Source organism: Aquarana catesbeiana, linkage group LG07 (genome assembly GCF_042186555.1).
Source record: "Aquarana catesbeiana isolate 2022-GZ linkage group LG07, ASM4218655v1, whole genome shotgun sequence".
In the NCBI taxonomy this organism is placed as follows: Eukaryota; Metazoa; Chordata; class Amphibia; order Anura; family Ranidae; genus Aquarana; species Aquarana catesbeiana.
In genome coordinates, this window is record NC_133330.1 from 16,613,633 (window position 1) to 16,631,376 (window position 17,744).

Below are 17,744 nucleotides of genomic sequence, written 5' to 3' on the forward strand. Positions count from 1 at the left end.
GGCCCGACGGAAGCCTCTCCTCAGTGCAAGACACATGAAAGCCCACATGGATTTTGCTAAAAAAAAAAAAAAAACACCTGAAGGACTCCAAGATGGTGAGAAATTAGATTCTTTGGTCTGATGAGACCAAGATAGAACTTTTTGGCCTTAATTCTAAGCGGTATGTGTGGAGAAAACCAGGCACTGCTTATCACCTGTCCAATACAGTCCCAACAGTGAAGCATGGTGGTGGCAGCATCATGCTGTGGGGGTGTTTTTCAGCTGCAGGGACAGGACGACTGGTTGCAATCGAGGGAAAGATGAATGTGGCCAAGTACAGAGATATCCTGGACGAAAACCTTCTCCAGAGTGCTCAGGACCTTAGACTGGGCCGAAGGTTTACCTTCCAACAAGACAATGACCCTAAGCACACAGCTAAAATAACGAAGGAGTGGCTTCACAACAACTCCATGACTGTTCTTGAATGGCCCAGCCAGAGCCCTGACTTAAACCCAACTGAGCATCTCTGGAGAGACCTAAAAATGGCTCCACCAACGTTTACCATCCACCTGACAGAACTGGAGAGGATCTGCAAGGAGGAATGGCAGAGGATCCCCAAATCCAGGTGTGAAAAACTTGTTGCATCTTTCCCAAAAAGACTCATTACTGTATTAGATCAAAAGGGGCTTCTACTAAATACTGAGCAAAGGGTCCGAATACTTAGGACCATGTGATATTTCAGTTTTTCTTTTTTAATAAATCTGCAAAAATGTCAACAATTCTGTGTTTTTCTGTCAATATGGGGTGCTGTGTGTACATTAATGAGGGAAAAAAATGAACTTAAATGATTTTAGCAAATGGCTGCAATATAACAAAGAGTGAAAAAATTAAGGGAGTCTGAATTCTTTCCATTCCCACTGTATATAGAGGAATCAGGACCTTCTTCCTCCTGTTGGTGACCCCTCTAGTGATATAAAGATCTATATAAAGGAATCAGGACCTCCTTCCTCCTGCTGAACCGGTGAACAGGGACACACCGGACCCCAGGCACGAACCCGCGGCCGCATATGTGTGAACCCGGCCTAAGTGTCATTCCTCCCAGAAATGATGATGGGGATGTTGGGCTCTAATCCACCTCATCTCCAACTCCCATGGAGTTATCAATACACGCAGCAAGAGGGCATTTGAGGTCCTATAAATGATAAAAAGGAGTATATCACAAGCTTCACACTTATATGTACATTTATTTGCACAGAAAACATGCACAGAATATTCCATTCATTCACAACAAAACTCACAGATTCTTACCTGAATACAAAATAAAAACGTAAAGTGCATCTACAGCCATTTTAGTTGGGTAAGGAGTGGCGAACGGTTAGTTTTAGATTGCCGCGTGTCCCTGCTGTGGAGATTCACCCTTATGGATCCTGGTTACCATTGTCACCAAGACTGAAAGTGATGGGGAAATCCAAACTGTTACAGAATAGGAAGTAACAAGACATGTTCCATTGGGGACAACGAAGAAGGGACTTTCCTCTCAGTCCCCATTGCAGCTCTGAAAAATGATCTCCAAGGAGGACACAAGCAGAAGATGTTGCTGCTTACATAGCGTGCCACCAGTGCACATGCAGGCAGGGTGGCGCTCTTCCATGCTCCCGCTAGAAGGCTGAATCACAAAAAGACAAGCCCCACCCATGGAGGTCAACGTTTCCATAAAGCTTTATTGTTCCACCAATGCACACTGGAAGCCCCAGCCACTGTAGAGCATTTCACCCTATTGGTGGGCATAAAATTCCAATGACTAAGCCCACCTCCTGAAAACGCATCAAGGTGGGAGCTCCCAGGTGGGGCTTTCTGTATGCACAACCCACAAGAACTTTTCAAGAAAATGCTGATATCAGTGTTCAGCCGATCTTTGTGATCCAACCAGATGATCCAACCATTCTCCTACTCCATCCAAAACTACAAAAGTTTTTGGCTTTAGCTACACTTGAAAGTGAATGTATAGTCAAAAGCTACTTTTTTTTTTCCCTTAGTAACAGTAGGAGATCAGGATATTCACTTCTTAGCAGAAATGCCTCCAAAAAAAGGGGAGGAGGAAATCTCCTCTTAGTTGTCCCCACTGGAAAATTTCACTTCACCTCTTGTTCTGGTGACAACTTCTAAAGAATTCCCCATCACTTTCTTTCACGGTCAGCAAAACAAATACAGAGAACTCTCTCCATTGGGGGGCAGACAGCAATATAAAAGTGGGGGTCTCCATTGGGGGGTCCTAACCCTTCCCCACTCCACCCAAAAAGAAAATGGTTTTGTCTTTATGTACACTAAGTAGCCATTGTAAGTTATAAATTTAGAATTAGAAATAAAAAATAGAGTCGGGTTTGTATACCATGAGGGCCAATCGGCACACATGGCATGGCAGGCTTTCTATTGAGGCAGGACATACCTCCGTCCAATCACAGTCCACACACACTGCAGGAAATGGGCACATTTACATCGTAGATTTCCAGGCAGTAATATACGGAGGGACAGCTTCTACAGAGCCAAGTACGACTTCCTCGTCATCCGGTCACAACGCAAGACTAGTAATCTCCTATAGAACCCCTCCCTCGTCTAGAGTCCAGAGGACCGACATTTCACCTTGATACAAAGGACTTTATTACATTAGATGGCTGTCACAACAGTCCATAGAGAAGGTAAAGGCGTCTCACTTCAGGAAGTCCTCCAACCGCGGCTGATTGGAAGTGCTGGTGGAGGACGCCACCGGCCGGCTAACCTTCTTCCTCTTTAGCTTGGCTGGGAGGGGCCGGATTTCAGTCAAGGGGCTCTGGAGGGCGCGTTAAGGAGATCAACTACAAATACAATACAGGTGTCTAAGTAGCAATAAAACAAATAAAATAGGGTGCACCAGCCTAGTGCATTATCCCACATAGCTGGGGCGCCCTCTTTTTTTTCCCTCCCACTTTCAATAGATTTTTATTGAAAAAAAAAAAAACCTGCAAGACAAAAAATGAGCATGCTATCTCATTATGAAATACCTACCTTAGAAGGAAGCTGTTGCAGCCGCACCCGCACACCGCTGACATTTTCCCCCAGAGCGTCTTCCGGGTTTCACAGGCTCCGGCGGTGTGATTGGCCGGAGCTGTGATGACGTCACGCACTGCGCATGGGTGCCGGTCACCGCACAGGGCCCTGACGAAATAGCGCGATTGGCCGGCCGTTCCTTCAGTGCGCCGGTGACGTCGGCGTATATAACAAAGAGCTCCTAAACGGTGCAAGTTTAGGAGATATTTATAGTACTTACAGGTAAGCGTTACCTGTAGGTAGAATTAAACAGGAAGTCACTACTTCCTCTTTTTACACAAAACATGGTAACCAAGAACTTTTAGTTAGAATGTAGCCGCTAAGAATGTAAAAAGATCCAACAGTATAAATAGCATATTAATAAGCAAAAGTAATGTAGTTAGAGTAGGTGGTGCACCCTCTTTTGTTTATTTTGTGCTAGTAATGACGGCGATCAGCGACTTATAGTGGGACATTGCGGTGGACATTTTTTCTAATCGGTGGCGGGAGAGGGCCCAGCCACCCCCCCCCCCCCCCCCGAACCCGCCGCTAAGAGGTTGCGTCCTTTCTCCTCGCTGCCTGGATACCGAGTGAAGGGGAAGATGGCCCCTCGCTCGGCTCCATAGCACTGGAAGGCGGAAGTGATGTCAAACGTCACTTCCGCCCAATGCTCTTAAAAAGGAGAATTTTTTTATTTTAGTTTTATATATTGCATTTTAGTGTAAATATGAGATCTGAGGTCTTTTTCACTCCAGATCTCATATTTAAGAGGTCCTGTCATGCTTTTATTTTCTATTACTATTTTTACATTCCGTGTAATAGGAATAAAAGTGACCTAAAATGTTATTTTATTTTAAAAAGGACAGTGTCAAAAAAAAAAAAAAAAAAAAAAAAAAAAAAGCCGATCTTGCGTGCAGAAGCGAACGCATACGTGAGCAGCACCCGCATCTGAAAAAGGTGTTCAAACCACACATGTGAGGTATCGCCGCGATCGTTAGAGCGATAATTCTAGCCCTAGACCTCCTCTGTAAACTCAAAACTGGGAACCTGTAGAAATTTTTAAACGTCGCCTATGGAGATTAAGGGTAAAAGGTTGTCGTCATTCCACAAGTGGGGGCAATTTTGAAGACAACAGTAAAATTAGCCCAATTTCTTTTATATATCGTGAAAGATAATGTTACGCCGAGTAAATTGATATCCAACAAGTCACGATGTTGGGTATCAATTTACTCGGCGTAACATTATCTTTCACAATATATGAAAAAAAAAATTGGGCTAACTACTGTTGTCTTATTTAAATTAAAAAAAGTTAATTTTTTCCACAAAAAAAAGTGCGCATGCAAGACCGCTGTGCAAATACGGTGTGACAGAAAGTATTGCAACGACCGCCATTTTATTCTCTAGGCCATTCGAAAACAAAAATAATGTTTGGGGGTTCCAGGTAATTTTCTAGCAAAAAAAAAAAAAAAAAAAAAATCGGAGTTACTTACCGGTAACGTCCTTTTCCAGGAGTCTTTCAGGACAGCACCATAGAGAGACCTTGGCTCCTCCCCTTCTGAGGAAACACCGCCTTCAACTTAAAGCTTTAAACTTCACCGCTCTCCCCCGGCCCCTCAGTTCTTCAAGAGGACCTCCGGTTAGCTGGGGAGACACAAGAACACGTCATAATAACTTTGATCTTACCTGACGTTCTTCTGCGATGAACTCCTTCACGAATATCCCTACAGTAGGGTGGGTAACTGTGCTGTCCTGAAAGACTCCTGGAAAAGGACGTTACCGGTAAGTAACTCCGATTTTCCCATTTCCGTCTTTCAGGACAGCACCATAGAGAGGATGAGCGAGCACCTTACCTTAGGGTGGGACTACTGCCTGCAGAACCTTACGCCCAAAAGCCTGGTCTTTTGCTGACAGAAGGTCCAATCTGTAGTGTTTCACGAACGTGTCGAATCTAGACCACGTTGCCGCTCTACAGATCTGCTCCGGAGACGCACCAGCCCACTCGGCCTGAGAGGTCGCCACTGCCCTTGTGGAGTGTGCCCCGATACCCTTGGGGGCTTCTAACCCGCTAATTATATAAGCCTGACTGATAGCTAACCTTAGCCACCTAGCTAAAGTGCGCCTCGAGGCTTTGCCTCCCTTCCTGGTTCCTGAAAATAACACAAAAAAGGAATCAGATTTTCTAAATGGTTTTGTATCCTCCAAGTATTGCAGGACACACCTTCTTACATCTAGTTTATGAAACCTATGTTCCTGTTCCCTCACAGGATTCAAACAAAAGGTGGGCAAAACAATTTCCTGGCCTCTATGAAAAACCGAGGCTACTTTCGGTAAGAAGGCCGGATCGGCCTTAAAAATTACCCTGTCCGGGAATACCTGAAAAAAGGGGGCCCTAATGGAGAGGGCCTCGAGTTCACTTACTCTTCTTGCCGTAGTGATTGCCACCAAAAACACCGTTTTGAGGCTAATCCATTTTAGTGTACACGTCTCCAATGGCTCAAAGGGTTCCCCTGTAAGTGCTTGTAGGACCAAGGAAAGATCCCACATTGGGAAGGGGGGGACCTTCAGAGGTCTCTGCCTACTCAATGCTTTAAAAAATCTACTGACCCAAGGATCGGAGGCTAGTTGTTTCTCCAGAAACACACTCAAAGCAGAAACCTGTCCTTTCAGGGTGCCAAGGGCTAACCCCTTGTCCGCCCCTGCCTGCAGGAACTCTAAGACCGCTATAGAGCTGTGAGTATCAAAAGAAGTTTCTGTACACCAGCTATTAAAACGCCTCCATGTTTTTTGGTAGATGACCTGGGTTTCTTTTTTCCTGCAGTTAAGGAGGGTCTTTACCAAGCTATCTGAGAAACCTCTGTTCTTCAACAGTTCTTCCTCAGTAGCCAAGCCGCGAGGCTCCATCTCCCCACCTGGGGACAACAGATTGGCCCCTGGGAAAGGAGATTCTCCTGAACTGGCAAAAGCCAGGGGGGTTCCGCTGCCAGACTTCTCAGGATGGAGAACCAAGGCCTCCTGGGCCAATGTGGCGCAATAAGAATGAGAGTTGTGTTTTCCAGTTGGAATTTTCTTAGGACGGCTGGGATTAGTACAGGTGGGGGGAAGGCATAACACCTGTCGAAAGCCCAACTCTGAGCCAGTGCGTCTATCCCTAGAGCTCCATCCCACCTGTTTAGGGAGAAGAAGAGATGCACCTTCCTGTTTTCTATCGAGGCAAAGAGGTCTATGCATGGCCTTCCCCATTTCTGGGATATTGCTTCGAAAACCCCCTGATTCAGAACCCAGTCGCCTTCCCTCAGCCGTTTCCTGCTGAGGTAATCCGCCACCAGATTTTGATCCCCCTTCAGATGCACTGCCGAGAGGGATAGGACGTTTAATTCGGCCCATCTGAGAATACTTTCTACCAGGGTCCACAGAGGTCTGCTCCTGGTACCCCCCTGCCTGTTTATGTAGGCTACAGCTGAGGAGTTGTCCGACCGGACTCTCACATGCTGTCCCTGAAGTTCCTTTTGAAAAGTTTTGAGTGCCAAGGCTACTGCCTTCAGCTCCCTCCAGTTGGAGGATCTTCCTGCGTCCTCCTTCCGCCAGCCTCCCTGAGCCACCCGGTCCCCCATATGCGCCCCCCAACCCATGCCACTCGCATCGGTCGTGACGCATCTGGACACCGGCAGAACCCATTCCAGACCCTGAGAGAGATTGGCTTCTTTCCGCCACCACCATAGGGATCTCTTGACCTGGTCCGGTACAGTTATCAGGGAATCCAAAGATTCCTGACTGTGGTCCCAAATGCTCAGGATAAATAGTTGCAAGGGGCGAAAGTGTAATCCTGCCCACTGGACTGCTGGAAGTGCTGCCGTCAGTAACCCCAAGGCTGACATAGCCTTTCTTACTGATATTTGTTGGCTGCCCTGGAGTAACGACATTGCCCTGTCTACCTTCTGGATTTTCTCCATAGGCAGGAAGACCTTTTGTTTTGTTGAGTCCAACAGGTAACCTAAAAAGATTACTTTTTGCGAAGGAGTCAGATTGGACTTCTCCAGATTTAAGAGCCAACCTAGACCCTCTAAGATGTTCCTTGTCAACTGCAGGTCCTGCGACAGTTGTTCCGCGGAAGGGGCAAAAAGTAGTAGATCGTCTAAATAAGCGATCACTGAAATGCCCCTGATCCGTAGGAAAGCCAAGACTTCTACCATGACTTTGGTGAAGATGCGGGGGGAAGAGGATAGTCCGAAGGGAAGGGCCCTGAACTGCCAGTGAAAGGTCCCTTCTCTGGTATTTATTGCCAGCCTGAGGAACCTTTGACACTGATCTGCAATGGGAATGTGCAGGTAGGCATCCCTCAAGTCTATCGATGCCATAAAGCAGTTTGGAGGAAGAAGTGTCTTTACCGAATAGATTGAGTCCATTCGGAACCTCCTGTAGGTGAGAGAGACGTTCAGAGGCTTCAGGTTCAGGATGAGCCTGAACTTCCCCGAGGGTTTGCGCACCACAAAAATGTGGGAGTAAAAGCCTCTGCCCGTCTCTCCTTCTGGCACTCGAACTACCACCTCCTGTTCCTCCAACTCCTGGAGGGAGGAAAGGAGAGCCGCTGACCTCTCTGCACATTTCGGAAGCGTGGTTACGAGGAGTCTGCATGGTGGAGGTTCTGCAAACTCCAACCTGTACCCTCTTCTTATGACTTCCAAAATAAAATTGTTGGAGGTGATCATCTCCCACTGTGGAAGGAAGGCCCCCAGTCTTCCTCCCACCGTTATTCTGTCACTTTGTCTTTTTGGGCTGTTCAGGAGGGCGAAAAATAGCCCCCCCACGCCCCTTCCCTTTTTGTCCCCACCCCTTTTTCTGTTGATCAGATTTTGGGGGGTCCAACTTCTTCCACGGCCGAGACTTTCTTTTAGTCTCTGCCGGTTTTCTTTTAAAAGGAAATGCCTTTTTTCTGTCAGCCGTTCTATCCAATACAGCTTCCAGACCTGGCCCGAAAAGCAAGTCCCCCGTGAGAGGAATGCCGCAGAGTTTAACCTTGGATGCGGTATCTCCCTGCCATGTTTTAAGCCATAGGGCTCTTCTTGCTGAATTGGACAATGCGGCTGATCTTGCAGACATACGCACCGATTCAGCTGACGCATCTGCCAGGTAAGCTATTCCTTTAAGGAGCATGGGAAAAGACGAAAGGATTGTTTCCTTAGGCGTACCCGCCTCTATATGCGCCTTAATTTGCGTTAGCCAATACTCCATGTTTCGTGCCACCACCGTGGACGCCATGGCAGGTTTGAGGTTCCCTATGGAAGAGTCCCAGGATTTTTTCAGGAGGGAATCTATCCTTTTATCCATGGGATCTGGGAGTGCCCCCATGTCCTCAAAGGCCAAGTCAGTGTGCCTGGAGACCTGCGAAAAGGCTGCGTCTAGCTTAGGCGATTTGTTCCATACCAGCGCCTCCTCTTCTGCAAAGGGGAACCTACGCTTAAGTGCCTTTGAAAGGAAAGGCTTCCTTTCGGGGTCTTGCCACTCCTTTTTGATGGCGTCGACTAAGACCTCATGGACCGGGAACACCTTCCTTTTATGTTCCCCTAGTCCCTTGTACATCTGGTCATGGAGTGAAAGTTTTTTCCTTTCCTCCTGGATTCCTAGGGTGGTATGAATGGCTCCTAGGAGCTCCTCCACCTCCTCCAGGGAAAGCTTGTAGCGAGAGGATCTTGTGGATTCCCCTTCCACCTCCTCTCCCTCTGATTCCCCCTGGGGATCTGAGGACCCGCTATCAGGCTCTTCCTCAACCTCGAATCTGGCACCTCCTGGATTCTCTCCACTTCCCGAGGGAGCATCCATTAAGGATTGAGGAACACTCTGCTGTGCTGGTGGAGAAACAACCTGCGGCTGAGGCAACTGAAGACTGGCAAATAATGTTTTAAAAGTCTGCACCGTATTGGAAAGTTCTTTCACGGATGCTGCTAAATCTGAAGACTGTTCTCCAGATTGCTCCCTTACTAGCCCCTCTATACAATCCCTGCAAAGGGGTTTAGACCAAGATTCCCCCATTGTGATTTTACATGAGGGGCATTTCTTCTTGGCACTGTGGGGCGACTTGCTTTTCTCTGTAGCTTTGCCCTGGAAAACAAGTTAAAAGTAGGGAGCAATCAGCAAACTTTCACCAGCACTACCACGGAGGGCCACCAGGGGTGCACTTCCCGGGACCAACCATCACCAGGGACCCAGTCACAACCCTTTCCCCCCCTTCACCACCAGGGGGAGTTCTACACCTGTGGAGCTTTACAGGAAGCGGTAAGGGAACACCACCCCAGGGTTCCTCTTACCTTAGAGTGGCTGGTGCAGGATTCTCCTGGAGCGGTTCTTGAAGCCTCTGCTTCCGACATCTCCTTAGAGTGCAGTGGTGATCCAAGCCCCTGTGTGCTGTCCCCACAGCAGGTCAGAGGCAGCACCAGCCGAACGCGCGGTCCGTTTTCAACACCGCGACCGGAACCGGAAGTCACGGGTCAGACGGAAACATCGACCTCCGCCGGAAATGACGTCACCCGTCCTCCGACCCAGCGCTCAGAGCTCCCCCGCTGGCTGCAAGTGCAGGGCGGTCTTCTGTGCCTCCGCCTATGCCACTGCTAGGCAAGAAAGAAAACGGACCCCCCCAGCTTACAACTTCACTAAGAGAAGCTGGGGGAGCGTGATGTGCAGTCTTCTAAAAGGTACTCAGCCACCCTAGCCCCTTAGACTGCAGCTTTCTTAGAAAAAATGAGCAGGAGAGAGCCAGAGAGAGAGCGCCCCCTTTGGTCAGCCTGCAATTAGCCTCAGCCTCCCTAGCTGTGCGGCCCTGGTTCCTTGCGATGTCTCCCCACCGGAGGAAACACCAGAACTGAGGGGCCGGGGGAGAGCGGTGAAGTTTAAAGCTTTAAGTTGAAGGCGGTGTTTCCTCAGAAGGGGAGGAGCCAAGGTCTCTCTATGGTGCTGTCCTGAAAGACGGAAATGGGAAAAAAAACGATTTTAAACTTGTAAATACTGAGTCTGAAAAATAGGCCGGTCCTTAAGTGTTTAATCAGGGTTCACATCAGAGCCAAGCCCCCCCCCCCCCCCCCAATTACATCAGAGCCACCCTTACTACTATAAGGCTTTCAGCTTGCCTGAAGCATGGGGAAGCTGGAAGGAACAGCAGATATGGAGAGAGGAGGTTTTGTCCTCCTGTTTAATGTAGGGGCAAGCAGGTCATTGGTTGCCAAGATGCCAGCGTTCCTAGCAACCAACAGAATTATGACATTGCAGCAGAGGCAAACCTGTGCTTCAGATTGGGGGGGGGGGGGGGGGGGTGGGGGCGGCGGCCTGAAGTGGAGACCATTGGGCAGCCTTTTCGGACCCGAATCCTCAGTTTGTGCACGTTGAGGATGCTCTATTGACTCTAGCCATGGGCCAGAAAAAATCTTGTAGAAGGTCGTAGTTTGGAGACTCCTGGTCTAGGGAAAAGAAAACTTAAAAAACCCCAAATTATACACATTTCTCCATATTTCACACGGCAAGTAACACCAAGTACAGAAAATACCTGAACTTCCAGATCTCCAGCAACCTTTTAACTTCCTGTTTGAGTTAAAAAAAACTTCCAGCTCTGATTGCGAAGACTGGCCCATAGACGGTTCGAATCTCATCCGGTTCAGCAGGAAGCGGCCAAGATTCGAACTATGTGTGGGCAGGCTGAAGTACCAAGTCGATCGATCAATTTGGGTAAATCCAGCTTGCCAGATTTACTTGCGTTTATCGTTAGCGGCTGCTGTAGCCACAAGCAAGAATTACTTACGGGATGGCTTCCCCTGCCCTTCCCCCCAGCCGGGAAAACACAACGCCTTGGCCAGAGGGATTCCCCTGTGAGCATTGTCTGTGTTGATGGGGGGGGTGTCGGCATCTATGGCCTGCCTACAGATCTGCAGTTATCCCCCGCCCCCCTCTCCGCATGCATAGATTTCTTTCCCAGCAAATGACGTTGCTGCATTACTTTCCAAGAGCCTTACCCACACAATGTATACAAAGGGCTCTCGGGAGATGTAGTTCTTGGGGATTACCTTTGTCAATGGAAACTGAACTTCCAAAAGCTCCCCCCAATAGGTTTTACCAGCCTAGTGATGTCACAAAACTACAGTAAGAATATAAAAGAAAAAAGAAATAATGCTGGGACATAATCTAGAAGGGGGAAGAGGGAAGTTTTGGGGTTAATTTGAGTCATGCCTTCACAACTGAATCAAAATAGATCAGGAATTATAGTCAATATATTGGCAAGGTTGACTGTTCTCTGTACAAATGTTATATTTCAGAATCATTCATTTGCAGCAATTAAAGCTAAAGCCCCCCCAACCACAGTTTCTTCTCATGTGCTCCACTTCCTATATACACTCACTGGCCACTTTATTAGGTACACTTTGCTAGTAGCGGGTTGGACCCCCTTTGGCCTTCATTCTTGGTGGCATAGATACAACAAGGTGTTGGAAACGTTCCTCAGAGATTTTACTCCATAGTGACACGATAACATCACACAGTTGCTGAAGATTTGTCAGCTGCACATCCAAAAGTCTCTATTGGATGAGATGTGGTGAGTGTGGAGGCCATTGGAGTACAGGACCTCATGTCCAGTGGTGAGATGATTGGAGCTTTGTGACATGGTGCATTATCCTGCTGGAAGGAGCCATCAGAAGATGGGGACACTGTAGTCATAAAGGATGGACATGGTCAGCAACAATACTCAGGTAGGCCGTGGTGTATAAACCATGATCAATTGTTACTAAGGGGCCCAAAGTGTGCCAAGAAAATATCCCCCCCCACACCATTACACCCCCCACCACCAGCCTGAACCGGTGATACAAGGCAGGATGGATCCATGCACCAAATTCTGACCCCACCATCTGAATGTCGCAGCTGAAATCCAGACTCATCAGACCAGGCAACGTTTTTCCAATCTTCTATTGTCCAATTTGGTGATCCTGTGCCAATTGTAGCCTCAGTTTCCTGATCTTAGCTGACAGGAGTGGCACCCGGTGTGGTCTTCTGCTGCTGTAGCCCATCTGCTTCAAGGTTCCATATGTTGTGTGTTCAGAGATGGTATTCTACATACCTTGGGTGTAACGAGGGGTTATTTGAGTTACTGTTGTCTTTCTATCATCTGGAACCAGTCTGCCCATTCTACTCTGATCTCTGACATCAACACACAACTGCCGCTCACTGGATATTTTCTTTTCCCCACCATTCTCTGTAAACCCCGAGAGATGGTTGTGTGTGAAAATCCCAGAAATACTCAGACCGGCCCGTCTGCCACCAACAACCATGCCACGTTCAAAGTCACTTAAATCCCCTTTCTTCCTCATTCTGATGCTCGGTTTGAACTTCAGCAAGTCGTCTTCACCACGTCTAGACGCCTAAATGCATTGAGTTGCTGCCATGTGATTGGCTGATCAGCAATTAGTGTTAATGAGCAATTGAACAGGTGTACCTAATAAAGTGGCCGGTGAGCGTTTATTCTCCACCTTCATCCCAAACACCTCACCCTCAGATAACTGCCCACTGCTGGATAAACCCATATTATGGGGGTAGAAGGATACAGTCTGAATAAATTTTGTTCGTCCACCCAGACCATCAAATCCCATTCTGACCTGGAGAAAAAAAATAAAATAAAAAAAAAAATAAAATAAACACAAGTTAGCAAAATCCTCAGGAATACATTTGTGTTGAATAGGGCGTCATTGTTATGTCTCATTAGGTGTGAAGAACTCTTCTACTAGGCCAATAGGGACAATGCTGTGAAGGAGATCGGTGGGGGGGATGCTGTTCTTGGTTTTCCGTTTGGTATCAAGAATGTCATTTAGATTTATATCTACTTTGATTTGCTCTGTAAATTGCACATCATTAAAAACGCGCCAGTTTGAAATAAAATCCATGTTCACCCCCGCCACCTCTATGCAGTCACTTCACATAACGTACTCTGGTGATGGCTGCCTGGCATTTGGGTTTCGGATCATTTTCTGTACTGTGGGTATATAAACAGCCATTTGTAGTCTCCACCTGAAGGCCATGTGACAAGGTGACAACGCAGAACAGCAATTGGGAGACAGGGACAGAGCGTTGTCACCCTATAAACAGTAGAAGCCTGAACAAGGACTTTCATGGCAGGATCACCAGGGGATTATTTTAATGAAAGTTGCAGATATTAAAATAAAAAAAATTGAAATGACATTAACATGTTATAACTTATATGACAGGTTAGTAATCTGGTTTAGATCTACTTTGAGATCTTATTTTTTTTTTTTTTTAGCCGTTTAGTATACACAATTCTATGATGTTCCCAAGTCAATCACCAATTTTAACTGTAAAAAGTAAATGTAATCAGGGCGAGGAGAGCGCTGAGGGTTGGAGAGCCGGGTGATCTGCCTGCTGTGAATTGGGGGGGGGGGGTGGGGGGGGGGGGGGGGGGGTTGAGACCTGACTATTGCTGTGAATTGGGGGGTTGACCTGACTATTGCTGTGAATTGGGGGGTGGGGGGGACGACGACCTGATTATTGCTGTGAATTGGGGGGGTTGACCTGACTATTGCTGTGAATTGGGGGGTTGACCTGACTATTGCTGTGAATTGGGGGGGTTGACCTGACTATTGCTGTGAATTGGTGAATTGGGGGGGGGGGGAGAGAGACCCTGATTATTGCTGTGAATTGGGGGGGGGGGGATAATGGAAGTTGATGCATAGAGGATTGCCGTGAATTGAAGAAGGAATGTTCTCACCACTCCTGTGTTGCGCTGTGCAGGTAACATACTCCCAATCGGTCTCTTGTGCATCAGAGAGTTCTTTATAAAGGACGGCAACGTCGGTTCATCTTCCTCATCAACGTTTATGTGACCCGGTACTGTCTGAAAACAAATAGGCCAGTTAACTAAAATATGACACAATCAGTATGATTGCATTGTTATATATCCATACAATTGGGATTGATACCACAATGAAAGAAGGAGGAGAAAAGAAAAGAAGAAGAGCAGAAAAGAAAAGAAGAAGAGGAGAAGACCCCTACCCTAGGGGGTGCTTGCTAACTGTGTGGGAAATGGTCTAACGGGGGGGGGGGGGGGGGGGGGACGGACGGACACGACACAGATCTGTGTTCCTAGCAGGAACACAAGATCTCCATTTTCTTCCCCGGCAGAACGGCAATCTGCCTTGTTTACATAGGCAGATTGTTGTTCAACCTCTCTGGGGGAACGATCAGCGCATCCGCAGGACCCGCTGATTGGGTCCCCATCTGTCCAATCAGCACATGTCCCCGCTTTCTATGGCATGAAATGACGTACAGGTATGTTTCACGCAATAGAGCTGACCTGCCACAGTATATTTGCGGTAGGCAAGACCTCTAATCTCTGCGTGAAGGTAAAAAAACAAAAAAACAAAAAAAAAAAAAAACAAAAAAAAAAACAAAAAACAAAACTTCTATGCCACAGGATCCCCCCCAATCCATTATACTTACCTGAGCTGACCTTGATCCAGCGCTGTGCATAAAAGCAGCGCCTCACAGGGCAGACTGGTAGCAGTGGGAGCCATTGGCTCCTGTTACTGTCAATCAAATCTTGTAATGAGGGCGCAGGGGGCGGGGCCCAGCCGCATTGTCTGTCTATAGACACAGGCAGGGCAGATTGAAATTGAAGCAGCTTCCTAGGAAGGTACTTGCCGAAGAGGAGGAGCCTGGAGCGCCAGTGGGGGACCCCAGAAGAGGGAGGATCGGGGCTGCTCTGTGCAAAACCATTACACAGAGCAGGTAAGTATAACATGTTTATAAAAAAAAAAAATCAAGGTAATAATCACTTAAAGCCTAAAAAGGTTATTTTATTAGGAAACTCACCTTTAAGGCTTTAGACTCCTGCAAGGTATTCTTTGCTTGACGCTTCACAGGGGAACTGTGTAAAAAAAAAAAAAAAAAAAAGAATAAAAAAGGAAATAAGAAATAAAACTAAACCCAGAAACAAAAAACACACACACACAAATCTCCATTGACTTACTTTCCCTGATCGAGCTTCAGCTTCTTAAAGGGAGCGATTACTGGTTTGGTTGGGTTTGGTTCCGGGGTGTCGATATTAAAGGTGAGGTCGAGGTTTACATCTTCGCCTAACATAGGTGGGCGGAGTTTTGGCCTTTCTAGTCCAATGGGAGCAGGGCTAAAAGATATGGAACGTGATCAGTTACACGGTAAAGAGAATAGTAAGGATGCCCCCCCCCCCCCCCCCACACTTCCTATAGAGCCCAAGACACATGGAGTACAAGATTATCCATTATATACACACCAGGGGGTACCCATCATTCGCCAACTTGGGGTAGGCAAGTCCAGGAGTTGGAGATTTACTTTAAAAACGCAGAAGCAGTCAAAATATTTTAAAAGCTGCACCCGCTGAAACTACTGTGGATGTGCTTTAAGATATAAATCATATATTGGTTGTCAGTGGACCCCCCCCCCCCCCAGTAATGCTTTGCTTCCATTGGTGGTCAGCAGGGGGCCCCAGGAAAATTAATGGTGGTCAGTGAGCTCCCATAATAGTGCGTTCATAATACTGCTCTTTATTCTAGAGCTGCTCATCAGTATAACAGAAGTTCCCCACGTGCCACCATTACAACCAAGCTACAGCACCCAGTACCTTAAAGTGGTTGTTAAACCACTACATTAATATCCTCCCATCCCCTCTGTAACATGTGTGTCCCAGCGTCTGTGTTCTATAAAAAAAAAAAAAAAAAAGCTGCCGATTTGTACCTATAAGCGGAGCATCTCCTGTCGATCATGCGACTCCTCGGCTCTATCTTCCGTCTGCCTGGCTGACAGCTATAGGGGAAAGGGCCAAGTACTCCCACTGACATCAGCCGGGGAGGAGAGAGCCGAGGAGTCACGTGAGCGTCAGGAGACGCTCTGATATTAAAAAAATAAAATAAAATAAAAGGTATAAATCATCAGCTTGTTTATATAACACACAGGCACACACATTTATTGTAGTTATAATGGCAGCAGGAGGGGGGCACTGACACAAAGCAGACAGGCAGGGGAGGAGAGGACAGAACAGGGCTGCGTATAATAGAGGTACGTTAACTGACCACGGTGTCAGGGCTCAGCAGCCATGATATACTGTGGTCAGTTTACAGCGGGGGCGGGATTTAGGGAGGAGGGTAGAACCAGGCCTTAAAGCGTCAGCAGCTGCTGACTTTTAATAATTGGACACTTACCTGTCCCAGGGTCCAGCGATGCGGGGGAACGAAGCTCCGCTCGTCTCCCCCTCCTCTCTGCGGCGCCGGCATTGTCACCACTACGTCCCCCCTCGAAAGTGCTTTCTTTCTTCACTCCCCCCAACATGCAGAGCAGTGCAGAGAAGCGGCAGTGTGCTACGTCTTCTGGCATGCCGGTCACCACTAATCAAGCTCTGGCACCCATCCCATCACATCTGGGCACCTGGGAAAGATGTGAGAAGAGGATTGCAGGGACCAGTGCGTCACATTATGGGAGCGTCTCTCAGCTCTCCAATGCGGATCTGAGGTCAGAGATGTGGCAGGCAGGTATAGGCAGGTATAGGAGCTGGCAGCCTGACAGAAGTGGGGTCCGTGATCCCCCCACATCTGCTGTATTTACATTACATGTGAAAAGCACCTTATCTGAATTGTTGGCGACAAACCTCTCAAATATCAGGCGGCTCAGGGCTTCGTTGGTCGCCGTCGGGGTGCTCAGTGTCTTTTGCAAGAATTCAACTTTTTTCTTCAGACTCTGAGCAAGAGAAAAAAAAAATACACAAAGTCACAGAACGTCCTGCAGAAAGAAGGGAAGGCTTGTCATCAGTTTGCGTCTGATCTACATGATGGACTGAATATCGCCACTGGACCCCAAGTTGGGGTGATGCTCCTTCAACCACTTCAGCTCTAGAAGGTTTTACCCCCTTCAAAACCAGGCCATTATTTACTATTCAGAACTGTGCTACTTTACCTGGTAATTGCGCGGTCAGGCAACATGGTGCACAAAATTTAATTTATATAATTTTTAAACAAATAGAGCTTTCTTTTGGTGGTGTTAGATCACCACTGGGTTTATTTTATAAATAAATAAAAAATATAAAACAATTTTTGAAAAACAAAAAAACAAACACCACACACCTTTCTGATTAAAAAAAAAAAAATCCCAATAAGTGTATATTGATTGGCTTGTGTGAATATATATTATAACTATATATATATATATATATATATTTTACACACACACACACACATATACATACAGGAATATAAATAAATTATAAATAAAATATATATATATATATATATATATATATATATATATAAATAATTTTAACCACTTCATGACCGCCCTATAGCAGTTTACATATATATATATATATATATATACACACACACACACACACACACACACATAATCCTGCACCTTCGGGTAGCAGACATGGAATGCGGGCGGCCAGTGGCTCTAGCTGGGATTATACACAGCGGGAGCCAATCAGCGGGTTCTGCCGATCGTTCCGTACAGAGGGAGAACAGCGGTCTGCCCATGTAAACAAGCCAGATTTCCTTTGTCAGTAGGAAAGGCATGGATTCTGGGTTTCTGTAAAGCAAGGACATGGATCCATGCCTTCTCCTAGTAAAAGCCCCCCCCACACTGTACAAAAACACTGGCTAGGCACACAGTTAACCCTATCCCAACCAGTCCTACAATGT

The 17,744-nt window shown here is 46.9% G+C and overlaps 1 protein-coding gene across 1 annotated transcript in view; it reads right to left on the minus strand.

Annotated features, from left to right (window-relative positions):
• Window positions 1–1,221: 1,221 nt before the first annotated feature.
• The window catches only part of TRAIP (TRAF interacting protein), a gene marked incomplete in the record, with an annotated part of 27,514 nt that continues 10,991 nt past the window's right edge, over window positions 1,222–17,744 (minus strand). Inside the window, 6 exon segments of the mRNA XM_073591678.1 lie at window positions 1,222–2,806; window positions 12,615–12,665; window positions 13,790–13,915; window positions 14,893–14,947; window positions 15,050–15,205; window positions 16,700–16,788. Of these exon segments, the coding sequence (XP_073447779.1) occupies window positions 2,687–2,806; window positions 12,615–12,665; window positions 13,790–13,915; window positions 14,893–14,947; window positions 15,050–15,205; window positions 16,700–16,788 (597 nt within the window).